The sequence below is a fragment of the Phocoena sinus genome, chromosome 16 (assembly GCF_008692025.1).
Source record: "Phocoena sinus isolate mPhoSin1 chromosome 16, mPhoSin1.pri, whole genome shotgun sequence".
NCBI classification, from domain to species: domain Eukaryota; kingdom Metazoa; phylum Chordata; class Mammalia; order Artiodactyla; family Phocoenidae; genus Phocoena; species Phocoena sinus.
Genome location: NC_045778.1, coordinates 67377811 through 67394011, shown reverse-complemented (window position 1 = coordinate 67394011; position 16201 = coordinate 67377811). Strand labels below are relative to the sequence as shown.

At 45.6% G+C, this 16201-nt stretch overlaps 1 protein-coding gene across 1 annotated transcript; it reads right to left on the bottom strand.

Moving 5' to 3' along the window:
• Positions 1–556: 556 nt before the first annotated feature.
• Positions 557–15724, bottom strand: TECTB (tectorin beta). The gene is made up of 11 exons (XM_032608887.1): positions 15628–15724; positions 15347–15494; positions 14431–14621; positions 12589–12731; positions 12411–12483; positions 8736–8839; positions 8506–8589; positions 4464–4626; positions 2899–2971; positions 1739–1771; positions 557–636 (listed from the first exon to the last, which is right to left on the bottom strand). Exons 2-11 carry the CDS (start codon positions 15420–15422, stop codon positions 587–589), a joined length of 990 nt encoding a protein of 329 aa, XP_032464778.1. The 5' UTR covers positions 15423–15494; positions 15628–15724; the 3' UTR covers positions 557–586.
• Between the last annotated feature and the right edge of the window lie 477 nt (positions 15725–16201).

The window sequence follows — 16201 nt, the reverse complement described above, 5'->3', positions numbered from 1 at the left end:
GAATCACTTTCCTTTATATTATTCAGGTTTGAGCAAACGAATGTTTTCTACTCTGATTCCCACATCATCACTTGAAATATTAGAACCCCCGCCTGGTGGCTCAGCTCTGGTCCTTAGATAGGAATTGCACAGCCTCAAAGACAAAGGCTCCTTCGGCAAAGTTGGTTGTTCCTGTGCATTCGGTCCTCAGTACTTTAAAGGTGCTTATGCCCTACATTCTCCTCAAGATGCTCAGCTACACTTGGTTGGGTGTGCTAGTCTTTTAAAATTAGAATAGCTTTCAAAGGAGTCCGCTGCAGTCTCGACTTGACTATGGGAAAAGGAGCCTCCTCCGCTGGCTTCAGGGGAGGGACGGCAGAACCTAAGAGCCACAGGAAGTCACAAGAGGAAGTGGGGCACCGAAGAAAAACAATCGCTGAAATTCACAAAAATCACTGGAACACATATTTGGCAAAGCGCTGTTCCCTGCTTCCCAACAATACGGTCTTCTGTTTGTTCTTTTTGGCAGCACAATAAATGTGAGTTTGTCATTGACAGAGGAGATGGTCTTGGGTGGAGGAACTGCAGCTGCCTGCCTGGCTCTCCCTTATAACACAGCACAAATCCCCAGCATCACGATGAGGTGATAGAGAACATCTGTGGACCAGACAGGAAAGGAGACAAACAGTTCGACAAGGAGTAAGGAGAACTCAACAAAAGAGTCAACTCAACATAAATGAGTCAACTCAGAGACGTTAAGTAGGTTTCCATAAAACTCTGCACATTTTGTACATAGTTTTGTTCGTCCTCTGGGGTTTCCATAGCTCACTTTCATCAGTACAAAGAACCCAACAGATAAGCCTAGGATAGGGACCTCTGACAGACGGGAACCTGAACTTCGATAAAACAGTGATGGTGCGTTTCACTGTAGACTCCAGATGGTGCATCTTAGAGTCTCAAACAGTTGGCTTGCATGGTTTCCTGTAATTGTGAGAGCAAATCTTACATCTGTGAGTTTCTTTATAAATAGAACTGCCTGACCCATCTTCTCGCATCATTTGGTGAGACCTTGGGTCTTAGCTGAAATGCTTCTTCCTCTAAGATGCTTCCCGGACTGCTGTCTAAATCATTATTCGGCCCCACCCACCATATTTCACGCATATTAGGAAGGGCAGGAGCCTTGCCTGCCTTGTTCACTGCAGCAGTCACACCGCCTAGAAAAGTGCCTGGTACAGAGTCAGTAATCATGGCTGATCCTTACTGGTTGTTTGTTGCTTTCTGGGCATTGTTTAGTGCTCTTAGCTGTAATAGTTAATCCACACAACAACTTCTGTGTATGATATGGGCAATTATTAACCCAATTTCACAGAGGAAGCTGGGCAATGCAGGAGTGGGGTCATGGCCCAAGGTCACTCAGTTCATGAGGGGCAGGGTCATAGAAGGGACTCAGAAATATTTGTTGAATGAACAGATCATTGAAAATCATGTTTTCCGAACACAGAAACCCAAGAGGCATCACCTGGTGATGTCTTTGCTTAGACTTGGTAGGGGGGTGGGGGAACCAGCTCTGCTTCATCCAGCTTGCCCCCAGCTCCTCCCTCCCTTCAGAGCTCAGGGGCTGGTTGGAGAGAGACCTCTCGACCTCCGATCCCCCTCCAACTCATTCAGGTAAAGGCTTTGCTGGGGCCAAAGGTAAGCCTCTTTTAAAACACACGTCTGCCTGTTAAAAGCATTGCCCAGAGCTGTCTCTTTTCCTTACCTGAGAAGCTATAGAGACCGGAGGATCCCCTGCCTGTAGTGAGTAAAGAAAGAATACAGAAGGTTTAAGAAAAGGTCACAGAGGGAGAAGTCTCAGAGCTGCGTTCCTAAAACACAAACCTGACTGGATTCTCCCCTGATGAAACCGACCCGCTCCCATTGTCTTTAGCACAAAGTTTCTTGCAGGGTTGACAAAGGCTTCATCTCACACCATTTTCATCCCTGCTCTCTATGGCAGGGGTTGGTAAACTTTCTGAAAAGGGCGGGTGATGGTAAGCTTACTCAGCTTCGCAGGCCACTCGGTCTCTATTGCAACTACTTGACACTGTCGAAAGTAGCTGGAGACAGGCCCTAAATGAACCAGTGTGGCTATGTTCCAACAAAACTTTCTGTATATACAATGAAGTTTGAATTTCATATAATTTTTGTGTGTTATGAAATATTGTTTCTTTTGACTTTTTTCAACCACATAAAAAGGAAAAACTGCCCTTAGCTTACAGGTCATATAAAATCAGGCAGCAGATGGGGTTGGGCTCCTGACCAGAGCTGGGTGACCGTCCTCTAAAGCTCCCAGGCCTTGCCCCGCCTTGATGTCCCAGCACTCTTGAGGTCAGACTTAAAGATGACTCGCAGAGGTCCTCCCTAAGCCTGACTACGCTGAGCTGCCTACCCATCTATTCCCATAGACCCTACCTCTTCCACCCCCACTGACAGCAATCTCCCTTTCCCTTAGCATTTAGCATCTCCCTCCTTGATGGATGGCACATTCTTGAGGACAGGGCCCGTGTGGATCTCCTTTATTTCTGAAACCCCAGGGCCCACCCAGCTCCTTTACTAGTTTTGTTGATGTGCCCTGGATGCCCCAGTACGTTTCATTTTCTTTTATTATTATCACCTGCACACCGTGTGTGGAAGCTCAGCACTTCCTAGTCCCTGGGGGGCATTGGAATTGAGGCCACAGACCGAACTTTTCAGGGTAGTTAACAAACCTCCTTGATCGGGCGTGAGTTACCCACCCCCAAGGTGAGGAGATGCGTTGCAGGTAAAGGTTGTGTCTACAGGCACAACTGGTTTGGCAATTCAGTTAAAATGCTCAAACCGGCCGTGCCTGTGGACGCAGCCCAGCGTGAGGGCAACCATTTGGAAAACAGAGAAGCTTACTACGGAGGGAGAGCTCGACGACCAGGACGCCCCCAGTCTGGTCCCGGAGGAGGCGTTTTCGTTTGTCACAAGTCTGGAGACCCAGGAGAAGCCGAGGGGTGAGAAAAAAACACAGGAGAGAAAAGAGATTTTTTTTTAAGAAATCACAAAGTTGACGGAGTCAAAATTCCCCAGGCCTCAGACATTAGTTCCCTTACTGTTTTTATAACCCAGAGAGATGTATTTCATTGCTTCTCCAACTTGAGAAAAGGAAGAGATCTTTCCGTCCTTAACTCTTAAAGCTGGAACAAATCCACATTGCACGTGGGAGGAACTGACTCCGTTTCTTTTGATGAGAAGTAAGGCTTTTACCCATAGTTACTCTCATCACTGTGATTTGAGACGTGGATACCTGCAAAATGTGTTCTGGTTCATTTCCTTTTTTAAATGTAGTGCCAATAATAATCCTTTCATGAACAGTTAAATGTTTCTCTACTCCCTTCCCTTTCTCTGTTTGTGCTCGTAAGTGACCACTGTCTGGCTAAATGAATCAACAGCAATAGAGATTATCATCTTATTTCTGTTGGTTACTATAGGCAATGCGAGCAGGTACCCTCTTCAGAAACACTGTGTCCTTCCTCACTGAGGTCTCCGGTCCAAACAGACTGGAGGAGGTAAGAGTTTGGAATTTAACACTTTTAGATCTTCAAAGCAGTGGTTCTCAAACATGCACGCCACTTGAAGAGCTTGTTAAAACACAGATTGCTGGGTCCGCCCAGCGTGTCTGAATCAGGTGGTCTGGGGCCAGGGGGTGGGGTGGGGTGCTGAGAATTTGCATCCCTAACAAGTTCCCAGGTGATGCTGAAGCAGTGTGGACCACACTTTGGAACCACTGCTCTGAGGACCAGGTTCACACCTGGTCACGATGGAAAATTTTCTTCCACCTGAATTCATTACGATGTTCACTGGTTCTGCAGCAACTTCTTGGTGGAGGAAGCGGAGGAGAAGCTGACCCTCCTGCGTGAGCTACTAAACGTGTCTGGGGAGCTGGGCCCTTCCTCTCACATGGTCGGAACAGCTGTGACCTCACGTCGCGAATTCCTGCAACATCTCTCTTGTCCATCTTAAGTCTCCAAGATGGACGTTCAGGCTGGTAAGTCAAGAGCTAAAAATACCTACCTTCGACTTCCATTCAGATCCTATTGCTACCAGCTGAATTTTGAATCTCCCTTGTCCTGTTAACCTTTTCAAAGCATCTCCATGTCTGTTGTTGCTTTCATTTTCCCTAACATTTCTCTCTGAAAAGAGAAGGGCCGCCATTACTCATCATCACTCTATCTTTAAAGATGAGAAGACCAGGCTCTGGGGTTAAGTGACCTGGGCCAGACCATGTAGCTTGTTTGTGGCAGGGCAGACACACCTGGAACGTCTGCCCCTACCCTCAGCAGCCTTTCCTCCAGTATGTCCTCACACATATCTACACTGGTCTATTGACAATTTCCCAGGTAAAAATACAGCTTCTCAAATACCATCCCCTCACCCTCACAGCCTCAGGTAATATTCTCATTCCGGGAAGGGTGGCTCACCACTGGGCAGGAGAGCTTCTCACTGTCACAGATGAAAGTCTCACAGTGTAACCACACCTTGGACAATTTGGGGATGTTCTGGAACCGGAAAGCATTGAATTGGAAGGTTGCCCTGTGGTCTTTCCCATTCTCATACACGATGACTGTTTCATCCGTAGGGCAGCTGGAGCACACGCGGTCAGGGGAGGGAAGGGGGAGAGACAAGGTCATCTCATCAACTCTAGCAAGGGCATCTGAGGCAAAGTCACGCGCGGTATCCCCTGGGCTTTTACACAGCACATTATCCTTCTGAAGCACTGTGGCAGCACCTCACTGATCCTCATTTCTTTGGGGTCAGTTGGAGGAGCTATGAGATGGCTGTGACCATCCCCATTCTACAGATAGAGTATAGCAAGGGTGGAGCAACTTACGAGAAGCCACACATCTGGAAGTTACCACATCTCTGTCCCCAAGAAATGAAATCCCCCAGACAATGTCCTCTGGAGGACTGGGATACGTACAGACTCCCTGCATATGTCCAAAATAAAGATGGTGGTGCTGGGAACGGCATTTCCCAAAGTGCTCTCACAGCCACCTAGGCCCAGGTCACACCCAACATATCGCTGTGTGTGTATTGGGAGGTTTTGCCACCTTGAATTTGAATTTACATTGTACTATTTAAGCGCTATATCTATTCTATTATATAATTACCTTTGTAAAGATATTTTTAATATGAGCACAGAAAAAAATGGCTGGAAGGATACCATTTAAATGTTAACACTGGCTATTATGGACAGTTTTTGTTCTTTCACCTTTATGTTGTTTTTTTTTTAATTCTCTATAATGAGAATGTAATATTTGGGAAGTTTCAAAGTCCCAAATGTACAACTGCAGTAAAAGAAAAAATAATGACATAGATGGGCATTTGTCGAAACCAATTGTTCTCACCTGGGGGCCATTTTGCCCCCCAGGGGAAATTTGACATGTGGCTGTCATGACTGGGGGGAAGATACTCCTGACACCTAGAGGGTAGAAACCAGGGATGCTGCAGAATGCCCTACAGGGAACAGGACGGACCCCACAACAAAGAATGATCCGGCCCCCAAAAGTCAACAGTGTCGAGATTGGGAAAGCCTGGTTTAAGTACAATACCTTGTCATTTACCAAGCACATATGGATTCCCTACTTAAGTGCCAGACATTCAGCCAGGTTGGGAACAGACACAGTGGTTCTCGGGAATGTACAGCGAGACCCACAGAGTGTGAGGGCCTGTATGCAGGTGACAATGAGCTCCAGAATCTGTCCTCTTCGGAACAGAGGTCTATGGGTTCAAAAGCTAAAGACCAGTGGACAGCACCTCAGTGGAACCCGAAGTTCATGCCCCGCCTGGTGTGTTTCTCTGACTCTATTGTCCTTCCAACTCAACACACACACTAGGGAGCAGTGCAGTCGCCCCAGGGAAACTTCATGGTGGACCCTCCCCCATCCCAGTCCATCAGAACCAGACATTAGGGGCCAAATCAGAGGTAGGACGGAGGGGATGTTAACTCTGAGAGTGAGTGAAACGAGCCATGAAAACTGCACCTTATATCTGGACCAGGGCCAGAAGCTGGAGTCTGTTTGTGGTGGCCTCTGAGTAGTGACAAGGGCTAGGGGCATTTTCTGAGCTGTGAAACAAGACTCTTGAAGGATCATTCGGTCATTAAACCCGAGATCCTTGTACGAACTCAAGACTAAGTCCTTAAAATAGCTCCTGGCTGCTGGAGTGTCCGGGTATGGTGTCAGACAGTGGGAACAATATAAAGCAGAGCTTTGCTGGTGGCAGGAAGGAGGCAAGTGACAGGCAGGCCTAGATGCCTTGGCACTGCTGCCTCTTGGCGCTGGCTGTGGCACCTGTCCCTCCGTGACAGGTATCTCGGGATTGTGGAATGCCCACGGGGAGGCTTTCACACCATCATCACTTCTCCACCTGAGATCAAAATTCCTATTCTAATCTCTCCAGGCTTTCTTGAAAACTGGGTTTTCCTTCCAAAGGGCCTGGTGTGAACCAAAACCATCTGGGAGATTATGGGAGTGGCCTTTCTAATTCTCCCCTTTGACACTGGTCTTCGTGCAATTATCTCCAACCTCAAGGGGCCATTTCAGTTAGGCAGTATTTGCAACTAGGTCAGGGTGTCTTTAATTTGGCTGTGCTTAAATGCAGAGTCCCAGGGTTCACCTAGGGACCTTCTGATGTTGTAGGTTACAACGTGTTTGCATGCGTAGCAGATACCCAAAGGAATTCCTGTGCACACAAGAGTTTGAGGACCACTTGTAGTGACTACCCCAAAGTCACGAGCACTCCCTTTTCTGCCATATGACACATCCACTAGGTGTGCAGGGGCACTAGGACTATCTGAGGAGATGATTCCATGGTGTGGCAGAAGGCTTTGCCCTTGTGTGGCTATTGGTTGAGAGAGGTTCCCAGTGCCTCTTGGTAATTTCAAGGTTCCTATAGGTCAGTAATTTATTTCAGAATCTCCCTGAGGTCATTTGATTTGCACCATCATCAACGGAGCCTAAATGAATCATTCAATGACAGATGTGAAATAAGGACCCAAGCTAAGCTCCCATCTCTGCAGGAAGATGGGTTGCTTGGGTGTGGGCCTTGCTGGCCTGTCCTACCCTGTGTTATCAAGAGATAACGCTGCCCAGATCATCCATCCCTTTACTAGCTTAGACTCTGGGTAAGTTTCTGAACTTCTCTGTGCCTCAGTTTCCTCATGTATAAAACAGTGATTGTTATACTACCTACTCTATAGGAAGTTTAATGAAATTGAAATAATTTAGTATTTGCAAAGCACCTACCTAGAGTAATGCCTGGTATGTTGTAAGGGCTGTATAAGTGTTTGTTAAATAAAAATAGATAAAGATCCAAAGTGGCTTCACCTTCGTTATCTTATCATCTTTGTCCCTGGTGGCAGTGTTTACTCAGCCCTGATGGTTCCAGTGTAACTGGTCTGCTTTGGTTTAGGGAATGGCCTCTTCTGTGTTTACTGTTTGTTGTGTGGATGACGCCTGAATCTCTAGTCTAACTCATCCTCATCCTTTTCCAAAGTTACAATTCTAAGTGCTTCTAGACAATTGTCATCTCAAGGTCAATATGTCATCCCTGAACTCAAGGAGAATCCAAACTCGCTTATCCAGAACCCCTCTTCCCTAGGAGCCTATGACAAACAATTTCTCATCTTCACATTTCACGGTGCAACAGCAGAAAGCATTCTTGGTCACATGTTCCTCAGACATTGTGCCCTGTCCTTCCCTCGACCATATCCAATTGGTTGCTAAATTTTTATTGCTTCTCCCTCCCTTGGGTGATGTTGGATGACCTTCTTTCCATTCACTTAGCTACAACCTTGATTCAGGTCTTATCACTTTCGGCTCTAGAGCTGCCACAGCCTCTAATCTGGTCTTTCTACCTCCCATGTTCTGTTTCTAACCACCCTATGTGTGATTTCCAGAATCACACTTCTATACTATAATCCCATTACTTTAGTTCTCTACTCCAAATTTTAAGAACTCCCTGTTACCTATGAAATTATTAGTAAATAAAAACAATGATATTATTAAAATTGATTGAATACCAGCTAGGTACTACGTACTAAGCTTTTTACATGGATATCTGAGTTAGTTCTCATCAGGGTTCTGATGTCAGATTGATTGGGTTTGACCCCAACCTGCCCACTTCCCCATAAACACACACATACACTAACTATGTGACATTACTTAACCCCTTCTGTGCCTCAGTTTTCTCATCTGGAAAATGGGGATGATAGTAATAATACCCACCTGTTGTAAGGCAAATGAGTTAGTATATGATAAAGCTCTCAGAACAGAACATGGTACCTAGAAAGCACTATGTTAGTGATTCCTGGTATCAGTACTCAGTCTGGAAGCACAGAGGAAGTCACTGATGTGACCCCAACAGACTCCGCCTCTTCCTTCCAAGCTGTCCCAAGCCAGAGCAGCCCTGGATCTACCTAGCCCCACCTCTCAGCCCTGTGGTCCCGAGAGCCGTACCTACCCCTTGCTGATCAGCTGCCACTGCAAGGGATACATGAAATCAGCCGAAGGTGTGGCCCAACAGCTGTTCAAAACCACTTTAAACCTGGAAATGAAACAAAACTCATCACTGTGAGCTAGGGAGTTGTATGCCTAGAAACTTTGGGTGATTAAAACGCCTCTGGGCTGTTTTTGTTTGTTTTTTTTTCTCTTCTTTGTATTTATAAATACAAACATTAAGAACACACTTACCTAATGCTTAACCCTTTGGCTTCTACTCCTGCAAACAGATCTGAACCGATTTCGTATGTCTCCAGGGTAAAAGGCGCTTCTTTCTTAATGGTGAACTTGGCATTCTTTGGAAGGAAATTGACACTGGGCGTTATGATCTGTCAGACTGAGCAGTTGGGTCTGACAGGAGCAGATGAATCGGGACGGGAGGGGGGAGGAACAACCCAAAGGCACAGGTACATGAGACCACAGTGAGACCCGCTGGGACCAGAGAGGCTGTACCTCCTAGGATGCTGGTGCCATCTTAGAAGGGATGAGGACATCACATGTATGTCCAGGAGACTGCGCTACATAGAGACCCAAATCATAGACTGCCGTCCGCAGTGTAGCCAGAGGTGCTCTTCCTGGCCCCATCTCCCGGGAACTAAGAATTGGAATATTGGAATAATACCTCCACTTGCAGGGGAAACTTCCTGATTATGTTACATAGTGGAGCACAGAATCTGCACACTTAATTCAATTTCTGAAGCAAAACGCTTTTAAGGGTCAGTTTCTCCACTTCTCACCTGACAGTGGGGCAATACTCAGTGTGATTTCCCCCTACTTTCTTTGTAACGTGAAAATTAGGGACCTATGTCCAGATAGCTTACCCTTTAGTACCCGGACAGTTTATTTTGGCAGATTCTGGGCTCTGCCTTTTAACGGGGGCATTAACCCAGGAAATCATACAGAGAAGAGAGTCACTAGGATGATAATGGACCATCAAGAATGGGACGATGTTTAGTTTGGGAAAGACAAGCTTGAGCTAGTCGAAGGACCATCAGTAACATGTCGTATCATTTCAGAGGACAGAACCAGGACCAGTGGGCCAGAGTTCGGAATGTCAGATTTCATGACATCAGATTTCACGTGCTGGCCTAACATGAGAAGGTCCAACTTGCCATTGCCCTTGGAAGAGGGGGGGCACCCATCCCTCAGCAGCCTTGCAGAAGGGTTTTGGGCATTGGGTGGAAGGTCAAGATTAATCACCTCTGAGGTTTGTTCTGACTCTGGAAGTCTATGGTTTTGGTCTCTATTGCTTGCCTTCGTTCCATCCCAAGCTTTGGCATTTGTCTCTGTCTAACTAAAAGGAATAGTCAATACCATTTTGATTGAATAGAAGGCAACCTAATCCCACTCTGACATTGATGTTCAACCCTATAAAGGTAACAGTGCTGGTGCTAGGAGTTCTCAGTTTCCACTTTCAACAAGGTCAAAGCTTACAATTGTGAGAATGACTATTTCCTCAGGCATTTACTTTGCTGCCAGGCGCTGTGGAAAGGGTTTTATAAGGATTATTTCATTTAACCCTCATAACAAACCTCTCAGATAAGTGCTATTATTATCCCCACTTAACAAATGCATAGGTGGAGGCCCAGAGAGGTTAACTAACTTGTCCAAGGTCACACAGCTAGTAAGTGGTGGAAACTGGCTTCAAACCAGTGGTCTGATGTCAAGGCCTATTTTCTTAACCACAGTGCTAGGCTACTTCTACAAGTTGACTACCTTCCTTTATTTCGGATTGGGAGTCAAAATAACTTTACCGAGAATACCGACCACGCACCGTTGGCAGAATTGAGTGGAAGCGGGTAGAGAGAGAAGAGAGGAAGCATGCTGGGTAGAACTGGTGGATTTGCAGCCTGGCATTTGGAGCTCTCAGAACCCTAAGCAGCTAGCAGAGCATTCATTCTATTGTACCACGCAGGGCACAGCTCGGTCTCTGGTAATTTGATGGAAATATATGCAGCGAGCAGCTGTTGCTTCAGAGACACACAAGAATGCTCTCAAAGCAGAAGAAGGGAGGAGAAGAAAAATACCAACCTCATGGGTAAGGCACAGGAAACCGAGCCCATTGTGGGAATGTTAATCAGTACCAAAGTCTCGGTTATAACCTCAGAGCCCCCTCGTTGCCAAGGTTTGTTTGTCCTATAAGGGTCTTGGTGGGCCCTAGGGAAGGCCTTAGCCTCATTTCTACCAGTTCAGGGAAGCAGTCTGTCTAGCCATCTAGAGGATGGTCTGGGTGATGCTGAGGACATGCTTCCTAATTTTTGTTTTTTCTTAAAAAAGTTATAAGATTTGATATTTCTGTCTGAAACTTAGCTCCACATGACTGATGGTGGATGATGACTTTTGACAATCGTGGTGCCTCTCCATTTCCAACTGTTGTAAAACCTTCATAGGGTCATATCTATAATTTTATCTGGTTAAAGCAACAATCATGTATTTCCAGACAGGGACTCAGTAGTAAAGACAGCCAGTCATCAGGATGTCCCCTGAGTCTGTTGTCAATGTGTGAAGCTTATTTTCCTCTCTGGGTAACCCTCATCAGTTACTACAGTGGTTTTGCCATCCTTTCATCACCCTGGTGATCCACACTGTTTTAACCCCCTGATTATAGGTCAAGGGATTGTATGGAATTTCCTTTTCTCAGGACTTAAACACTAGTGTTGTGTAGCCTGGGGCAGATCTAGGTTTTGTGGGACCTTGAAGCTTATTTAGAGAGCCCTCTTTAATTAAAAGAATCAAAACTTTGAATACAAAATTAGACACAGGGCCTTGAAAAGGGCCTGTGGAAGTGAGGGGTCATGAAACTTAAGCTTCATTCCCTGCATAGTAAGTTTGCCTCGTAGACCAATGTTAGGGGACCTTGTTCCAGACTGGGTACTGCTCTGGACCACCTGTGGAATCTTGGACAGATCATTTCCTCACTGGGTTTCAGATCCTCAGCTATAAAATGGACTAGGTTATTCTAGGATCCCTTCTAGCTCTCACTTTCTGAGTTCAGCAAGATTAATAGCTTCCAGAGAGCTGGTAAAGCAAGTTCAAAGAGTTCAAGGTCAGTGGAGTTCCAGGTAACATAGTTGTTTCCTTTGCAAAATGAATGGGTTGTACATGGTAGCCTCTAAGGCTATCTTCCAGTTCTAATGTTGGAAGTAAAGGTTTCTTCTATTTCTGCCTGCATTTTCCTTTAGCCAGCTGGGCCATTTCCTATATGCATGTCCCCTCACTGGAAGCTGCAGGTCTAAAAAACAGAGCACCCCATCTAAACAGGAGGGCAGCTGGGCTAATGGCCATTGCATATTTAGTTTCTCTGGAGAATTTTATTCTTAGTGCCTTTAGCTTTGATGTCAATGTAGGCAGCATGCCCAAATTAGACAAAGAGGAGGCCCACTAAGTAAAGGGCTTTGGAGACCAAAGAACTAGGCGGCAGCAGCCAACCCCAACCTCTCCCCTTAGCCCTGTCCCAGGTAGAAGCTCACTAGTTTGTGCCGATGTTTTAACAAGAGCTAGATCCTAAATATAAATCTCTGGAGGAGGTTGTGGTGGAAACTAATCTTGATTAAGAATTAGACCTTGGCTGTCTTTATTGCCTATTGACCTTTGATTTCTCTTATCTCAATTTTCTCATCTGTGAAATGGGAAGATTGCCCTTTTTCCTCTGTGGCACCTTTCCTTTCTTCCATCCAGTCTATGAATCTGAACGTCTGCTGCATCTAGTCTTTAAAGAGGCTTAAAGCTAGAACAAAGCTTACGTCTCAGTTCAAATTCAAGAATGGGGGTCTGCGTACGGCTTAGAGGAGAACAAATGCTGAGGAAGCATCCCATCATCTCCTAGAAAGGCCCCAGGGTAGCAGTGGAGACCTGCAGACCACTTACAGTGTAGAAGTTGAGAGACAATTGGCTTTCAAATGTGCCCATGCTCCCGTTCTTCACATGAACAGTGGCCACTCTGAAAAGGGGAGAGAATTTTGCATAAGGACTGAAACATGCCTGGTTGACAGGGACTGCAGAACACACGCAAGGCAGCCCGCCCTCCACTCTCGGAGCAGCTTACCTCTGGTCAAAGGCAGCCTGGTTCACCAAGTAGGTGGAGTGGTAGGAGCAGGAGAAAGAGTAGTTCACAGGCTGGTTCTTTACGATCACGGTGCTGTCATTGGAAACAATGTGGTTGTAGAAGTGGTAGATGGGGGGCTTGTACTGGAGAAAGAAAGAAGGTGGTTAGGGTGGCCCTGTACCCCCATGATGTGAATGAGGCCTCTTGGATAAATGACTGAAGATGGTTCAGAAAAAAGCCCAGGGCTTCCCTGGTGGCGCAGTGGTTGAGAGTCTGCCTGCCGATGCAGGGGACGCGGGTTCGTGCCCCGGTCCGGGAAGATCCCACATGCCGCGGAGCGGCTGGGCCCATGAACCATGGCCGCTGAGCCTGCGCGTCCGGAGCCTGTGCTCCGCAACGGGAGAGGCCACAACAGTGAGAGGCCCGCGTACTGCAAAAAAAGAAAAGAAAAATGCCCAATGGGGAGACATGAATGTCTGCCATTGATATAGCACCCACTCTTGTTTGTAGGTGAGCTGATAATTTTTGTAAAGAGATCTTAAGTCTGTTCAAGATTGTTTATAATAATCTTATAATAATCTAAGTTGAATGTTATACACTTAAAAAAAATCCATATACCTATTGGGCTTCTGACCGAAATGGACTGGCTCAGGAACCTCTCTCTCCTAACATCAACTTTTAATTTACTTTCCCCTGTCTAAGTAATCTTATGTGACACCTTCACTACCTCCCATCTCTAGAACGTTACTGCCTGGTTCTTTGCTCTTTCCCTCTTCCAATCATGAGCACTATTTCTGAGTTTCTTTCCTCTGACTTGTTGGACTTTAAAATCACCAAATATTAGAGTTAAAAGGGATCTCGAACAGTCACTTGAGAAGTGATCTCCCTAAGACTGCACATATGATTTCTAGTTCATTTTACCAGGATATTCAAAGACATGATGTTTTTGTTAATCATGCCCGTGACTCTTCTCCCTAAATCCCTGAATCCTTGTGGGACCTTTAGGAAGAGGAGGTAGCCCCAGGAGCTGAGACCTGATAGATGTACCATCTCCTTCAGTCAAGGCCGTATGAATTCTAGACATCAGCCAGAGTGTCAGAAGACCTAGGCTCCCTTCATGACTATATCTCTACTTGTTCTGTGGCCCCGAACTAGTGGCTTTGCTGGGAGGTCTCAGATTTCTCCTCCATCCCATAAGGATACTTGGCGAGAGGATGTCTGTGGTTCCTTTTAATTCTGATTACCTGTCCTGGGTACTTCACAAGACCCAATTATGGGTTGTGTTATACTTTGGTCACTCCTTTAAGATGCCTTCCATTATCTTTTTATTTTTTGGCCACGCCGCGTGGCATGTGGGATCTTAGTTCCCCGACCAGGGATTGAACCCGTGCCCCCTGCAGTGGAAGCACAGAGACTTAACTGCTGGACCACCAGGGAAGTCCCTAAGATGCCTTCCACATGCACCCCTTTGTCCCCACTTCCAAGTCTCGGGCAGAGGATGGCTCACCCATCCAACTCAGGAAGGATGGCAGCCATGAACATGTGCTCGGAGCTCCAAGTGAGGTGGAGGTGGGAAATGTACTTTGTTCTACTCACGGAAGGTGGCTTAGCTGCTCAGGCAGTGAATTAGGAGAATAAAATTTAAATCCAAAGAGTCGCCTAAACTAGTCAGAAGAAAAGAATTTAAAGAACACTAATATCTCAGGAAATTTGGGAGTTGGGACTGACTCTTAAAAAGAAAGTGGTGAATTCTGAATCTTTTTAAGGGTGGACAGAAGATGTCTCATTCTTGGGCCCAGTTGCCTCCTCTTAGCAACTCCTCCACGTGTGGCCTGGTCTTACCTCGGACTGGGTTCCACAATAGGACTTGTTTTTAGGTGACAAATCTGGGATGACGAATAGGTAGTAACCTCCTTCGTGGACCCCATTGTAACACAGCCCGCCAAGCGCCAGCTGATGCACTTCCCATCCATAGGGACACTCCGGGATTTTGGCGATGATTGTTTTCGGATAACAAAACACAAGAATGACATCTGGAAAGAGGAGAGACTTGGTCTGAAATCAGATCTGGTAATATCTACATATGGTGGGCTCCTGTTACAGCTGAGCATGCAAAGCAGTTAGTTAAAAATACTTTCCCCACTCTTCTTCATGAGCTGTGACGAACGTTTTCCCCCAACTTCAGTCACTGAAGTTCCACTTTTACAGTTTTTGAAACCTCTGTGTAATATCTGCATTATTCTTAATATGTATTCAAAATTGGTCCACTTTTAAGCTTTAACCTATTTTAAGGAATGTATTTTTGAAACCAGATTAAATGTATTTTCATATATATTTATATTTCCAATATATATATATATATTTCCAATCCATTCAATCTGGTTTCATATATATATGAGCATCCCATGTAATGAGCCTATAAAATTTAAAATGTCCATTTATGCACAATGCCATGAAACAGTAATTTATGGCACAGGACAGAAAAGCAGTAGTCAAATAGAAAATGGGGAAAAAATGTGAAGATTTTATCTATTTGTTCATCTATTTAGCAGCCTCTAATTTTTAAAAAGTGTAACTTTACTCAATAGATTTGTACTTTCTGTGGGAAAAACCGGATGGGCGTTGGGGTGCTTAAGTGCTTCTACTTGGCTGCAGTATTGCATTTTCCTAACAATAGAAGCACAGGGCTATGAACTCTGCGAAGGGAAGTGCCAGGAAAAGTTCCTTTCCAGGAAAATGGGCTAGCACCAGAGCATACCTGCTTTATTTGGAGTGCAAGATCTCGCAGAGGCTTCTGCAAAGACAGCCAACAGGACGAAGGCCCTCATCACCATTGCTTTTGCCAGGTGGCCAAGTCAAGCTGGCCAAACGTTCACGGTCCTGACAGGGCCCGAGCCTCGATCATTCTAGGTCAGAAACACGAGCGAGAAATTAAAATCAAGGGTGAGAACAAAGCAGCACATACAGAGGAGATGGATCACGCGTCTCGTTTCTAACGGCTCTTCGTCTGCATTGGGAGGCAAAACATGGGGCTCGTACCACAGAGAGTGTCAATTTCATACGCGGCTGCTCGAGTTCCCGACTGTTTCATTCTCTCCGACTGGAGGCTGCCTCTCAGATGCTCCCCAAATCTCTGTTCCCAGTCCTAGCTCGACTTTATATAAGCAGAGGGTGTAAAAGAAACCGGCTCCAGATAAACCACAATGAACATGCATTATCCACTGTGGGGGGGGAAATAAAAGGCAACCTTGCACAATAATCCGATGGGAAGCTCAGTTACGGCCACTTGAGGCTAATTCCTTTTACTTCACAGAGTTGGAGAACCTTTTTCTTTTTTTAACTGCTTTTTAAACCAGGGGTGGAATAAAAAGTTGAATTTTTTCCTCCTCATACAAAAATAACTCTGGAGACAAACCAATTTCTGCATGGTTACAGGTGACAGTTTTCTTTTTTTACATCTTGCTTTCTTTGGTTTATTTCTTGCTTTCTTATTTTTATATGCAGGCTATCCAAACTGAATTTAGGAAGACAAGTTCAGCAGTGGTACACTGGATACTAAACCAAAAAAATAGGCTGTGTTCATACAAACATGTTAAAGATTTTTTTCTCTAAT

Coding starts and splice junctions, on each gene's coding strand:
- TECTB (XM_032608887.1), bottom strand. CDS start 15,422: ATGGTGATGAGGGCCTTCGTCCTGTTGGCTGTCTTTGCAGAAGCCTCT. Junction 8,840..12,410: donor TGTCTCTCAACTTCTACACT/GTAAGTGGTCTG, acceptor TTCCTTCCAAAG/AATGCCAAGTTCACCATTAA. Junction 2,972..4,463: donor AGAAGCTCTCCTGCCCAGTG/GTGAGCCACCCT, acceptor CTGGGTCTCCAG/ACTTGTGACAAACGAAAACG.